The 15,777-nt window shown below is 41.3% G+C and overlaps 1 protein-coding gene across 1 annotated transcript in view; it reads right to left on the reverse strand.

Moving 5' to 3' along the window:
- The window catches only part of SMYD3 (SET and MYND domain containing 3), a 429,466-nt gene that overhangs the window by 376,472 nt on the left and 37,217 nt on the right, over positions 1-15,777 (reverse strand). Inside the window, exons 2-5 of the mRNA XM_066611503.1 lie at positions 8,769-8,832; positions 6,274-6,381; positions 5,123-5,180; positions 854-990 (exon numbers count right to left, since the gene is read on the reverse strand). Of these exons, the coding sequence (XP_066467600.1) occupies positions 854-990; positions 5,123-5,180; positions 6,274-6,381; positions 8,769-8,832 (367 nt within the window). The remainder of the gene's footprint in view (positions 1-853; positions 991-5,122; positions 5,181-6,273; positions 6,382-8,768; positions 8,833-15,777) is intronic.

Raw genomic sequence — 15,777 nt, forward strand, 5'->3', positions numbered from 1 at the left:
AGACTCACAAAGAGAGTCTGGTCCAACAAGAAGATGACAGAACATACCAAGATCCAGGTCTACAGAGCTTGCGTCCTGAGTACACTTCTGTACTGCAGCAAGTCATGGACTCTTCGCTCACAACAGGAGAGGAAACTGAGCGCTTTCCACATGCGCTGCCTCCGACGCATCCTCGGCATCACCTGGCAGGACAAAGTTCCAAACAACACAGTCCTGGAACTTGCTGGAATCCCTAGCATGTATTCACTGCTGAAACAGAGACGCCTGCGTTGGCTCGGTCATGTCGTGAGAATGGATGATGGCCGGATCCCAAAGGATCTCCTCTATGGAGAACTCGTGCAAGGAAAGCGCCCTACAGGTAGACCACAGCTGCGATACAAGGACATCTGCAAGAGGGATCTGAAGGCCTTAGGGATGGACCTCAACAAGTGGGAAACCCTGGCCTCTGAGCGGCCCGCTTGGAGGCAGGCTGTGCAGCATGGCCTTTCCCAGTTTGAAGAGACACTTTGCCAACAGTCTGAGGCTAAGAGGCAAAGAAGGAAGGCCCATAGCCAGGGAGACAGACCAGGGACAGACTGCACTTGCTCCCGGTGTGGAAGGGATTGTCACTCCCGGATTGGCCTTTTCAGCCACACTAGACGCTGTGCCAGAACCACCTTTCAGAGCGCGATACCATAGTCTTTCAAGACTGAAGGTTGCCAATACAATACATAAGCATATAAGTTTACTGTTCACTCTGACATTGGACATTATAGTACAGTTTTCCATGACTTACTCACGAAATGTAGAAAAACAAAATGAAGGCAAGAACAATTAACTTGCGAAGTTGTCAGGAATCCAATTTAACACTTACTTTTGCGAAGGTCTGAAAAAGATCTAAGCCAGGTGGCAGCTGAGAAGCGTCTTGGATTTCCACCTTCAAATATTGTTGCAGTGCTTTTGCAAGGTGCCCAAGACCTTCTTTCATTTCTTCACTTAACTCTTCAGCATCTTAAAGGAAGCAATATACAGCAAGCTGTTAACAGAAATTTCTGCCAATGCCTTTAAGCAGTCCAGTGGCAGCCTCACAGTGTAGACATTTCCAACCCCAAAGATACAGAGGGGCAAGCATGTATCACTTGGCTTCTGACAGCTTCCTCTCATTACCAGATTGTTACTGCCAAATCATTCAGATGTTATGTGAACAAAAGATCCACAACTTTGAATTAAAACTTATGGGTAAAGAGATATGTGACATTTAATGGCAAAAACAGTAAGAAATGTAGTTTGGTGTTTTCCAGAATACAAGCAAGGCCCTGTATCCATGGGGAATCCATTCCAGGACCACCTGCAGATACAGAAACCACAGATACAGTTTATGTATCTGGATAAATTCCTGATGGCTCTGGGTGATTTTCCTGCTGCTAGGGCCAGTGATTCTATTGTGGCCTTGGTCAGTCTCTGGAATGTGGATGTGATTAAGAGTATTTATCTAATCACACCTGAGCATTCTCTGTCCAACCAGAAAGCTAAGTCAGCTCCTGATTTACTGAGGAGCTGTTGACAATGAAGCATCTGGGCAGGTGTCTTGAGCACAAGCAGAGAAAAATTAGCAAGAACATGATAGAATGTGGTCTAGACTAGAGCCAACTTTAGGGACTAAGCCATGGCAGTGACAGCAGTAAAAGTGTACTACTCTGCCCCTATTGTACCCAACTACTGGAGCTGTTCTGGGTGGTGTGTGACCTTTTGTATCTAAATCCACAGTGTGGGGAGGAGAGACACCTGGCTCACTGTAATCAATCTGCAAGAACAATTAGCAGATTAAATTGCTTGGAGCTACCACAACAGATCAAGATGGCAGTCATCTGCTCTCTCCTGTAGAAAGCAGATGCTCTCCCTCCCTTGATTTCCTCTTGCTCCCCTCCCTTGATTCCACCATTCGGAACAATTACTGGCCTGTCTCTAACCTCCCATTCGTGGGTAAGGTGCTCAAGCGAGTAGAGATAACCCAACTACAAGAATTCCTGGATGAAACACCTTGATCCATTCCCATCTAGCTTTTGGCCAAACTTTGGGACAGAAACAGCCTTGATCGCTATAATTCAGTGGTTTCCAAAGTTTTTCAACTGGCGGCTTCCCTGACCTACTAGGCCATTGGCCACAACTCTCCATTAGGGCTACAGTCCTATACATTGTATAGGGCAGTGGGTTTTTCACAAGGATTCTGTGACTCCTCTGGCTGGTTTCCGCAGCTCCCCAGGGAGCATGACTCACAGTTTGGGGACCGCTGCCCTAGTTGATTACCTATGCCAAGGACCAGACAGTGGGAAAGCCAGACCAGAAAAGGCACTTGCATTGGGGTGAAAGAGAATGAAGGGGGTTACTTGATCCTTCAGTGTTCCAAATCTTCCCATACCCCCCCTACACACAAACAATTTTACCCCCTGCAAAGCATTAGATGTATATGGCATCCTACCCACACACCTCTAAATGTTTTCAAGGGAAGCAAATTTGAGAATAAAAGGTATAATTCCTAATAAAATCCTTTAGGGTTTGTGAATACGCTTTTCCTTCCTTTTTTCAAGCTACTGAAGGCTAGTAAAATAACACAAGGTAAAATGGCCCACTCCCAAATCTCAAAGAAAAGATACACTTATGTCTGCCTTCAGCACGACCATGGAAAACATTGAAACTAAGTGACATGGGGAAGTAGCTTAGGGTTGGAAAACTGTAAACATGCAAGCACAGAGTATGATTCAGTTCTGCCATCCATGCAGCATTCACACACAAATAATTTCCATAGGCTCAATGGAACTTTGTTTTCTCATTTCCTCCTGCCTATGCATGCCTATGTTTGCACGCAGAGAATGCTCCACTGGGAGAGCATCCACTGGGAAGTCTGTATATGCCTCCCAAATCCCCATTTAGCCCTTTTCCTGTGCTTAGTGCAAATTACTCATGTACCTGCACAGAGAGGGAGAAGCCCTAATGGAGATTTGGGAAATTCACAGTATGCACATCCCCCAAACTCCCTATCACTCTCTGTGCACAAACACAGGTGGCATGAGGGGAAAAACATTCTATTAAGCATATGGGAATCTGCTGTGCAATGGGTGTTTTGCCAAATCCCAATCCACTGGGCCTTGTAAACCAGTCCAATCAATCAGAGTTGCCAATAAGCCAAGTCCAAAGTCAGGTTCCAGGTAGGTCAGTCCAATCTGTCAGGATATCCAAATCAAAGTCCAAAGCCAAAGTCCACTCACAATCCACAGTCTGATTCCCAATTCCATAAACCAAGTCAGTCAGTCTCCTCTCCTACCTCCAACCTGCACTCCTTCAAAACCCACCAAACCCTTTCTGCCTCAGGTGCTCCCTATATACCTGAGGGATCTCCTTATGCTCTAGTGGCTGCAGCTGTGCAGCACACCTCCAGCTACCACCTGGGCTTTAATCCTGCATTTACTCAGAGCAAGGGGCACTGTGGACACCACACCCTATCTCCTCAGTAATATCTTCTGCAATTCCAATACAGGGGGTGATGCACCTGTGGAGTGCTGAGCTATGCCCACAGTTTAAGTTTCAAACCAAGTGCAAAAGATCCAGTTGCTCCTTAGCATTCTACAACAAAAGCAAGGCCTGAGGCACTGAAGTTTCATACACTTCCATGGACAAGTGGAAGGAAAGATTGTCAGACCTCCTTCTGTTCATTCTGGCTAGGAAGAAGAGGCCTTAAAGAAAGAACATTGCACTACACACCCCTCGAGAAAAAAGTAGTATCGCCACACTGGTACCTGCATTACCACTTTTCCTAGGGAATGACCCTAAGGTACTTTTTCTTCCCATTTTTACATTTTCAGAATAGAGCATTATGAGAGCAATTTAGCCCAAAGGAGCACAATGCACAGTGCAGAACTTATTAATTTATTTCAGAGACAGGCAGCTGGTATTAACTTCACCCATTACTGAAAGAAAACCACCTCTGGGATGGAAAGCAGCAACTGTTTAAGAGTGCAATGGGGGGGACATTTCAGGTTCAGGACAGATGCAAACACAAATACTGTATCTTACGGGAGACTTTAGAGAGTCAAACACAGAATGCAATTATCTGAACTGGAATTTGGCCAGGATGTCAGAACTAACCATAGTCAAGAAAAAGCGTCCCACAGGATTTTTCCTGGGAAACAATCAGAAGCTTTGTTTCTCATCTCATACAGAAGCCAAAAAGAGTAAATACTAAGACGAAATCTGGTAAATGCATTGTTTTAATTTTCAAAGGTTTAGAAATCACAGTTGTTCCATTTCCATCCTGGAAGATGAAACACTACGAAAAGCCTAGCTATGTATAGTCTATATCAGGGGTGTCCAAAGTTTTTGGCAGGAGGGCCACATCATCTCTCTGACACTGCATCGGGGGCCGGGGAAAGAAAGAATTAATTTACATTTAAAATCTGAATAAATTTACATAAATGAATATATTAAAGATGAACTTATATGAATGAATGAAGGTCTTGCAATAGCTCAAGACCTATAAAAGTCCTTGCACAAAGCAAGGCTGGCCTTTCCTTTGCTGCCATTACTGCATCACAGACATGAAACAGCAAGCAGTGAGGAAGCCCTCATCCCACAGCTCACACAAAGAGGTCAAACAGTTGCCTTCATGCTGAGAGCAGTTGTGTCGGGCCAGTGCGGGCTGCAACAAATCTCTGGAGGGAAAGAGGCTCATTGGAGACTGGGGGCTCCCTGAGGGCCGCATTGAGAGGCCCTAGTCACCAACATTGGAACTGGGTAGGTAGCAGTGACTGACTCCTCAGACATCAGGTTAATGTGGGACCAACTTTGAGCTGCTACCCCATGATTGGTGTGTAGTGTTCAGGAGTTCAGGATGCTGTTAGGGGTTTACTGAGAGGGCTAGACCACCATGGCATTGTTCAGACTCTTGTTTTTCTCTCACCCGTTGTGCTGGACAGACTTAGGATACGATAGATGTTATGTCATCCTAGTAAGGACACCAGCACTTCTTGAACAAGGGAATGCACTGTTGCATGCATTCAATGTCATATGTCGTTTTTCTGCCCATTTGAAAAGACCGAAAAAGTAATAAACTATCTACTAAAAGTTGATAAGTAAAACAACTACTTACTTGACTGAAGATCAGAAAGAGAGTAGAGTTCCTCAGATGGGCATGATGACTGTCTTAACTGTTGAAAATACAAAAATGTACATTACTCAAAATGTGCTAGATAACACTTTAAAAAAAACAACTGAGTTAATCCTGACACATCCCACCCTTTTGTGGCAAATAACAATAATCACCAGCATAAATCCATTGCTATTCTCTTCACGTTTTGGGACACATCTAACATTTTAAAATCATCTTATTTCCAGTTACCCCTTATTTATCCTCCTGATTTTCACAAGTTTTTCAGAATGTAATGTATCCCTATACTCCATAAATTGAGATCTACACTGAATCAAGCATATGGCTCAGGTGGCTGTAGCAAGCCTTTTCAAATTCATTCACCAACTCAACATGTTTGAGCATTTGTGATGTTTAAGAAGTCATGCTTAGGAAGCTTTGGTTGAAATGAGTGTCAAACCCCCCACCGCCCAATTCATGTTTTCATTTTCAGAGATTTTGAAACTATGAAGAAAATTCAGAATTTTGGAAAACCATCAACTCAAGAACAGCATAAGGACTAAACGTGGAAGCCAGCAGTGAGCACACTGCTTCGAGCAACTATGGCTACAGTCCTAACCACACTTTCCTGAGAGTAAGCCCAAAATAGGACTTACTTCTGAGTAGACCTGGTTAGGATTGTGCCCTATAACTTTTACAGCAAGTTTTGAAGTGATTCTCTCAGGAACTTTGAGTCATTTACAGTAACTTTAATCCACTGACACAGTTTATATTTTACAATATGTATGATTTAGTATGATGGCATGAGCAGAAGCTCTTTATAGCCCAAGGTACCTCCGTGCTGACTCACTAGGTCATAAATAGCCACTGTGGTCATTTGCTTTGGCATGAGAAAGGTGGAATATAATCTTTTAAATAAAATAAATTCAGCTCCCTGCCATGATTCCACCAATGTGTCAGGCCTCTTGCTGGCAAGTGAGGAACTTTCCTTAGTCAGATAAAACCCATGGAAACTTGAGTAGTCAATTGTTATCCCAGCCACCCCCACATAAAACTACAACAAGAACTCTGTTATACAATTGACAATATACATGAACAGACTCAGGACAAAACATCCTTTTAAAGGATCAATCCCAAATAGAAAATGTACTTACTAGTTTGAAAACAATTCTGCCAACAAGTCTCACTGAGTCTGGAGGAAAGTTAGGTTCAATACTTTTAATGCACTTGCATTCCCGTTTGTGGTCTTGCCAAGCTTCTTTCTACGTATTGGAATAAAAATTTTCTGCATTGAACATTTTTATCATATTGAGAGCTTAATCTCACAGCTTTTAAAAAAACCTAATAAATACACATTATTAATCATAAGCACAAAAGCTCTGGGTACAAACAGAAGTGCCTGGGTGCAGGCATCTCTTTGGATCCCAGCCAAAGACGGGGACATACGGTTTTGGCAAGAATGGTTGTTGAAGAACTTGTGCATTTTTTGCACTGCATTAATTATTAGAACTGTTCATCAGTTAAATAAGTACTACTTGATCAGTCATGTTTCAATCATTGACATTTAAACAAAAGGGTACATACTACCGACACTTGAACATAAGTGACTTCTGTAGGATTCTGAAAACAACTTAGAATTTAATAAAAAGCTAACATTCATTACTAGTAGGAAATGCCATTTTCTTATTTGTTCTCTATTACAATAATATTCCAGAGCCCAACAGCTTTAAACAAATTAATATAACCTTCAATTTTTGCCCCACTGATTAGTCAACCAAACTTTTCATTGACTACTAATTTAATGTTTGCAAAATGGCAGATTATTTTAGAAAAAGAATCCCTAAGAATGAAGACACAATACATCTCCATGTGCTCCAGATACACTGTAGCCCATTTTCAAACCAGAAGCGCGCTCTGATTGCTGACTGGAACAAGTATAAACAATGGGGAGGCACAGAGGCTGTGAGACTCCTGCATCTTCCCTGAAGCCAGTGCAACCCCTCCAGGTAAGAGTACAAGCCTCCGGGTCCCTGCAGCCTTGCAATTGCTGCAGCGCAATTGGGGCACTCATCTCTGGGTTTCCCGTGGTGGGTCACAATGCACCACTTTGGGAACCGCTGCACTAGGACATTATCCTGTTCGATGCAGGAGGTATAGGCATGCTTCTTCTGTGCCAGCTAAAACTGTTCTCTGAAGTCAGTCTTTATCTGACACACTTTGTTCCTAAAATAAACACCACAAAGGAATTTTAAAACATGTCAGGAAAGAGAGAAAGACATCAAAATGATCAGCAGTTTTTGTAGCCAGTAAATGGGTGATGAGATGAAATATGCGACATCACATAAAGCCACGTGACTCATTCTTCTGATCTTAGTGGTACACTTCACAACAGAAAGACATTTGGAATAACATCTTTATCATCACTGCCAATTTGAATGCATTCATAGAGTGAACAAACACAGGCTGGAAACAGGCACAGTTCTTCTATTTTAGACACTGACAAGCCTGCACCTGTTTCATAAAGGCACACACAGAGAGAGAGAGAGAGAGAGAGAGAGACCTATGTACTCAGCTGACAAACTTTTACACCAGTTCTTACAATGACTTACTTCCCTCTGCTTTCATTGGCAAGTGTTTCACCTGATTCTTGTTATGGTCAGAGAATAGCCATTTCTCTTTTCTTTAACCCTTCTCTTTTCTTGTGAGGAAGTGAACCTCATTCTAAGAGAGGTTCTCTTAGAACCTCATTCTAACCTCATTCACTGTCTACTGAATACAGTGTGATTTATTTCTAAGTAGACATGCACAGGATTGAGCTGAAAGGGAGGAGGAGGAGAAAGATGACTTACAGAAGTTCCATTGGAAGCTCAAGCTTATAACCCATAGATCAGAGGTTCCCAAACACCTCCGAGGGGGTGGTGAACCTCATAAGTAGTGGCGGGAATGGGGCCCCAATGTGGCTGCAGCAATCACAGTACCATGGGGACCCAGGGACATTCTAACATACCTGGGGGGCTCTTGAAGGTTCCATGAGGGTCCTAGTGGCTTGCAGTCCCCTCTGCGAGTCTCTACGAGGCTGCCCTGAGCTCCGTTGGGACACCCATTCCTTGGCTGCTCCCCTTAAGGGAGGGCAGCCCATTTCCGGTTCTCCTGGTGAGTCACAACCCTAAGTCATACTGAACATAATAGGCTTACTTCTGAGTAACAAAAATAACATCATGTTCCAACACTTCTAACCATATATATATATATATATATATATATATATATATATATATATATATATATATATATATATATATATATATTAAATGAAGATCCCTCACTATCTTGGATTTTGAAAAATAAAATACAGGCTACAGTAAATAAATTGAATAAAATTCAGAAAATATTTGATCTGTTATTATACAGGCATACAAGGGGAATTCAATTATTATCACAAGAGTTTTCATGCAAGACCCCAGAAAGTTCCCAATAGTGTACATATTCAATATTTTAACAAATAAGTTGTTATTTTTGCGACTCATGAAAACTGGTTTCACAGATCTTTAAAAAAAGTGAATGAGTAATAGCAGCAAGGCAAATACATAACTAAAACATTAAAATATTTGTATTATCTATTTGTAACTAATTTTAGAATAATCATTACCTGACAATGTACATTGCAGTATCTTGCAACTTTGCACTGAGAACACCTAAGCAGCCGTTCCTTCCTGTAGGAAAGAAAAAAAGTTGCAAGGAAAGAAAAATTAAATTTTTTTATAGCTAAGGTCATCTACACATACAAGGTCATCTACACTAAGGTCATAACCCCTATACATTTAATAGTTTAATTAAACCCTATTAAATGGTCAGCCCAATTCTAACTTGTGTTGAAACAGACAGGCTAAATGCTATATCCGGCAGAAGGCAGAGGCCAGCTGGAGTGCAACTCAGGCTAAGGGGATATTTTTCCCCTTACCTCATGTTGCACGCTAGCCACCACTATGAGGCTACTCGGATCTGCACCAGCAAATTCACTGACACAAATCTGAGAGGTCCATGTAAAGCTGGTTGGGCCAGGAGTGGAGTTAGGATTTGGCCTGCACTGCCATGGCCGATCCCATCCCTCTCCCGGTCCTGATCTACTTTCTGATCTGCCCACCCCCTCCCCAAAACGCCCCCTCCCCACCCCTGGAATGCCCTCCTGCAAACTTCTCCCACCCCCTCAGCTGGCTTGCCTTGGCCAATGTAAAGGTACCCTCTTGGGGTGGATCTGCACAATCCTTGCTCTCGCTTAGCTTGCTTAAGGGTAGCCATGAACATACATTACGGCACATTTGCAACATTCTTGGGCCAGCCTAGGGGGCTTGTGCTGGTTGATCTGTTCCTCAGGATTGCACTCACAGTGGGATTTACTTCTGACTAAATATGGATAGAATTGCATTGTAAGGGACATAACTTCTCTAAACAGTTGCCTTTAAACTTTAAAATACTGTAGTGTCCAGAGACAGATTAACAATTCAGATAGCATTTTTAGGGTCAATTTTCAAAATTAGCTTTGGAAGAATTCATGGGGCAAAACTGAGAATGTGGGGCAGAAAGAGTCACATAGTAATGTGGAGGTTGCCATTTTTGGTTTCCAACTGTGGCTACAGGCTATAATTCTGGGGAAGTCATGTGGTTTCTGCAATTTCCACTAACAGCTGATGAGGCAACACATTTTGCTGCTTGAAGCTGCTAAAAACGATGAAGCTCTGGCATTGCATACATATTTTATTTGGTTTGTGTTCAGTTGTCTCTCTTAAAAGGGCAAGGAAAAGAAAAAAATAATTCAAGCGTAGGTGGTGAAAAATACATCTTTGAATATTTACAATGTGTATTTTTTATGTTTCATGCCCACAGCACTTATTCTTGTAACTCCCTTTGTTATTAACAATATATTTTTGAAGAGAACACAAGACTGAAAAGTTCAGAATCTGATTCACTCACACACACTGAACCATCTACTGTTTTTTGCAGTATGTATACAAAGTATTCACAATATTCATATGGGCTTACCATACAGGACCTCTTTGACAAAAAGTTAAAAGACAACAATATCAGTAGAAAGTCTCCTTTTTCTCTGGTGAGATATTCAAGTACAAGAAAAACAGGGATTTTTTGGTCTGTTCTCACATAACCAAGGAATCAAATACTGTGTTAACATAAGAGAATTCCCAAACTGTTTTGCAGTAAACAACTCAGTGGGATACAGTTTGTCTTTGGAGCCAAAAATGTGATCTTCCATTACATGCTGAAATGCAGTAACCCAGATTCCATTCATTATCTGCCTTAAGCAAGCGTCTTGCTGTGAACGCATAGAAAAAAACATTGAGTTATAGCATATGTTCGTATTGCAAATTGCCCTTGTCAGTGTAATACAGTCTTAAAAGTGTCATCCAAAATAAAATAGTTCTAGTGTCTCAAAGGCAGTTTGATCATATAAATGATACTTCGGAGGGGATAATGTTTCAACTTAAAGATGTACACCTGATGCAGGATTCATCAGACTGCTCCTTTATAGTATGATTCCCCACCATTTTTGTAGGTAGAAGAGTGGAATTTATGTGCAGCCTGCGTATGTAAACCACCTTGAGCCTATGAGCAAGGCGGTATATAAATACTGTAATAAATAAATAAGGAGGTTTTTAAGGAAGACAAATTGTGGCAGTAGGAAAAGAACGGATGGAGGAAGTTTGGTAATATAAGCAAACTCCAACCTTCAACACAGCACTACAGATTATTAAAACAATTCATGTTCACACCCTGGAAAGATGACATTTTTTTGAATGACACTCATGGTGTTGATTCCAATTTAATTCTCAACCATAATTCAGTTTCAGATTTTTTTACTGATCTATTTCCTCTCTTACCAAACTTGTGTTCAGTTTGGTTTGTTCTTGGCCTTAAGCACACATTTTTCAATGAGGTTTTTATAAGTGTTATTCTATGAGAAAATATCTTCATTCAGGTTAGAACTCTCCCTTGAGAGCGGGTCTCTGCTCTTTGTTCTTCAAAGCTTCCTTGAAGTACAGACTCCAGAAGACTTTCTCTTCTCAGATTTCCTCCCATTGCTTCTCCCTCAGGACTTCAGACTCTTTTTGTTTCTTACTGCCTTCCCTCTGTGTTCCTGCCTCTTGCCTATCGAACTTGCCTAGTCTTCTCCTCTGTCCACCTGTTGTCTCTACGTGGCAAGGTTATGCTTGTCCTTACATATGCTTTCAGGTCCCAATCTCCCAACCAATCAATACATGACACTTCTTAGCCTCAAGGCTATCAAGCACTGATCAAATATTTCTAAAAGAACATCCAGAAAAGGGTTGATTCCTTTCTGACTTTTTTTATTTCTTTGCCCCATAAAAATACAGGGGACCACAATAGTCATGAAGGACTAATCAGTAACCCTGATTAAAAAGCTACTAGCAAAAGGTACTATTTAGTCATCCTGGAACCACTGAGCAACTGAGATGGCCATTATTTATCACTGTGTCACTAACAGTTAATAGTGATGCACTAGCATAAGAATATAAATACATTCTTTTCTGCCATATTGCCTACAGAATATGAATAGCCTGACACCTTGCTAGTACTGTAAAATGAATAAAGTGCCTGTCTTTCCAGCTGATGTGCAAACTCGGAATACTTGACAAAAAGAAGCTGGCTGCATGTACTGATCTAAAGTGCTGCTTTGTGCATCTCCCCATTTCTCCAGAGCTTTCATCTTTAGGATTTATGGCATCTATTACTCTCTCCTCAGTAGCATGTGTGAAAATAAATAGCAGATGCATTTCATAAGCTGCTTATTCAGGATCAGAACATTTACTTTTGTAATTAGAACTACAGGTACTCTGGAGTTAAACATGTGGAAATCCAAATTCACTGAATTTAAAATATTTATTTCTGAAATACCTAAGGACTATTACAGGATTTATATATTTGGAGTAATTTAAAAACCACAAGGCAACATCAATTTGCATATTATGTCCATCTGTTTCTTTTGGATTTAAGCCAACTATGGGCCATCAAAGTCAATAGAAATTCATACTGTTTCAGGTGTTCTGGTGTAACTGGACAATGGATTGAGACGTCTTAATCACTACCAGTTTGTTAAAAACATATTCAATGATTTAAAAATACAGTGACACTGTTTACTTGTTAAAGGGTAACGCACCCAGCAACTTGCAGTCTCCCTCTTCAATCATACGACAACCCAACTTCTTCTTAACCATGGAACTCCCAGCAGCTACAATCATCACCTAAGAGAGAATCAGGACTGGTGCAAATAAATGAGACCTCTCCTAAAAAACATGCTAAACTGGTAACATGTTTTAATCAATACAATAATGATCTTTTTAACTGTTGAGTGCTTGTTTCTTTTTGGCTACCAATATTGTTAATAATAATAAGAAAAAGAAGAATTCCTACTGCATTTTGTTTTAGCGATACTAGAGCAAGGACTATTTATGCAGCAATGTCATTTAGATCAGTGTTTTTCAGACTGTGGGTCGGGAGTCACTAGGTAGGTCGCAAGCCAATTTCAGGTGGGTCCCCACTCATTTCAATATTTTATTTTTAATAAGTATATTAGACTTGGTGCTACCATGGTATGTGATTACATCTGGGGAAATGTTACAGATCTGTACTTTGAACAGGCTACTATGTATATGCTTTTAACAATGGTAGTCAATAGGATTTACTCCTGGGTACATGTGGGTAGGATTGCAGCCTAGGATTGTTAAAAAAAAAAATCCTGCTTGATGATGTCACTTCCGGTCATGACATCACTTCCGGTGGGTTCTGATAGATTCTCATTCTAAAAATTGGCACCCTGTGCTAAAAGTTTGAGAACCACTGATTTAGACAGTGGACAATTACATTTATTTGAAATCCAGAATGGGTAGTCTTTCAAGGTTCTTTTACAACAGTTTTTTCCCCTTCAGTCTGCATGTTGTCACGTTGCTCCTTTAACTGTCCTGCTGCTCTGTGTTATCGGTCATCACGGAAACATCAGCACATCTGTATGTCCCTTATGCTCACTCCATTAGAGGGCAGATTAGCCTTGGAAACTACCTACTGTATGTAAGAGCTGTTTTTCTCCACTCTGTGTGCCTAACCTCTTTTTTTGCACAGTGCTGCTAACAGTTCCTGCATGTGTACAGTGAGATAAAAGAACAACAGGAGTTTAAAAAGCTATTCAGGAGTTTAGGATATCCTGAGGTGCATAAGAGTTTGGCAACAATGCATCAATAGAGAGGCGGGGAGGGGGATAACAGCTGGAGTCAGATTGTGAGGACCTAACCCAAAACCTATTGAACCCATAGTAAGTTTGCAGTTGATTCCAGGAAGTTTTGGTTCAGGTACTCTGTGAACTTCAATTACCTAAACACAGTGTTTATGAAAGTATAATTGTCTGTTCCCTTTAAAGATTTTTTTAAAGACATCATTGGTGTTAGTTTTAAACAAGAATACTCATGCTCGATCAGATCAAGGTCCATCTAGTTCAGTTTTCTATTTTGCAAGATGACTAGTCAGATGCCTCTGAAGCTCAGAAAACAGGGCATCTCTGTTAATATAAAAAATTTTTATCCCACTTTCCTCCAAAAACCCAAGTCACTCACAACTAAAGGTTAGAAACATATAGTAATATAAAAACCATAACAAAGAAGCAATACTTATTATAAGATTTATGCCACACCCTTCTAACCAATAATAGGATGCCCAGTATCAACACATTAAGGAAAACAAAGCACACAAAAAATGATGGATACTTGATACAACAAATATGTCTTCAGGCTCTTAAAAAAAATCAGGAAGAAGCAATTCAAGCAATTCTCCTGTAAAAGGAGATTCCACAAAGAGGGAGCCACCACAGAGAAAGCCCTTTTACTCATCCCAAAGCACACTTAAGACCACACAAAATCCCAGAAAATCTTCAGAGACCAACAGTTCCCAAATCATTTTTCCCCAACAGATGAGCTATATAGCCACTGCCAACAGATTTTATTTCATTTCTTTCCCACTCTTCCTCCAAGAAGTTCAAAGCAATTTTTTTAAAATTACAACAATCCTAAAAAGTAGATTAGTCCAGGAAGAAAACATATAGTTGTCACCAAAATGTGTTCTGTGCAACTAGTTCCAGTCACATCTATTGTAACATCTAGAAAAAACTTCCCCTGCATCATGATGTCACCTGCATTACCTCCCCCCCACCCCGTTCACATCAATGTCGCCCAATATCAATGACGTCACCCAATAGCGTACCAAGGGTGGGGCAGGGATCCACCCCAGGTGCCACCCATAAGGGGGATGCCAGTGTTGTTTGCCTGTTTCTTGCCATGTTGGCCAGCAAGAAAATTCAAGCATTTGATTAGTGCTTTGCTGGAGGGATGACACCTCCCAAAGCAGTCCTTCCCTCATTCCAGTAAAATATACAAATACAATTGATCCTAGCATCTCGATCCTGCCTCCTCCATCTGGCCCCATCCTTTCCAGCCACAACAGGCTGAGGAGCAGAGGCATTCCAGCTGAGCTCCAGCCACACTGACAAGCAATTGAAGTGTCATGTGGAAGACAAGTTAGCAAAGAGAAAATGTGTGTGTGCATGAGAGAGTGTGTGGGAGTGTCTCACTGTTTACCACATTTTTCTTTATGCCTGTTTCAGTTTATGCTTTATATGCACATATATTTATATGTACCCCCCTCGTATATTCGGAGGGGGGTATTCTGAACATAAAATCTGCAAGATGCCCCCCTCTTAGTTCTTCAAAACTCTCTTCAAAACCCGTATTTTCCATGATAATGAGACAAACCCCTCATTCCCATCTCATGCTGCAACTAAGGGCACAATCCTAACCAACTTTCCAGCACTGGCATAGCTGTGTCAGTGGGGCATGTGCTGCATCCTGCAGTTGGGGGGCAGTCATGAAGGCCTCCTCAATGTAAGGCAATGTTTGTTCCCTTACCTCAGCGCTGCATTGCCCTTATGTCAGTGCTAGAAAGTGGGTTAGGATTGCGCCCTAAGCCTAAGAACATGCACACAAATTAATTGCATGTCTTGTGTGCTCCCTGAAGCATTTGGTGGGCCACTGTGAGATACAGGAAGCTGGACGAGATGGGTTTTGGCCTGATCCAGTGGGGCTCTTCTTATGTTCTAATATTTTCCCATTTATCCTGGCACCACTGCAATTCCCCTTCTTGTGTTGTCTCGCTTTAGACTGTGGGCCCTGAAGGCAGGGACCTGTCTTGTATTTCAAAGTACCATGCATGTTGATGGTGTTATACAAATAACGGATAGGAACATAAGCTGAGGGTAACATAAGAAGAGCCCTGCTGGATCAGGCCAAGGGCCCATCTAGTGGTTCTGCTGTTGTATGAGAGAGAAAAGAACATCCCTCTATCCATTCTATTGATCCCATGCATAATTTTAAACTTCTCAATCGTGTCCTCCCTCAGACACCTTCTTTCTGGACTGAAGTACTCCAAACATTGTATCCTTTCATTTCCTGCATTTCTGTTCCAGTCATTTTTATTATTTATTTCATGACTATTACTAAAAATAATTTTGTCATATAGAGGAGAGGGGTGTTAAAAAAATTATTCTCCTTGGGTGTCAAATATACTAAGTATGCCACTGATGT

Source organism: Tiliqua scincoides, chromosome 1, assembly GCF_035046505.1.
Source record: "Tiliqua scincoides isolate rTilSci1 chromosome 1, rTilSci1.hap2, whole genome shotgun sequence".
Lineage (NCBI taxonomy): Eukaryota > Metazoa > Chordata > Lepidosauria > Squamata > Scincidae > Tiliqua > Tiliqua scincoides.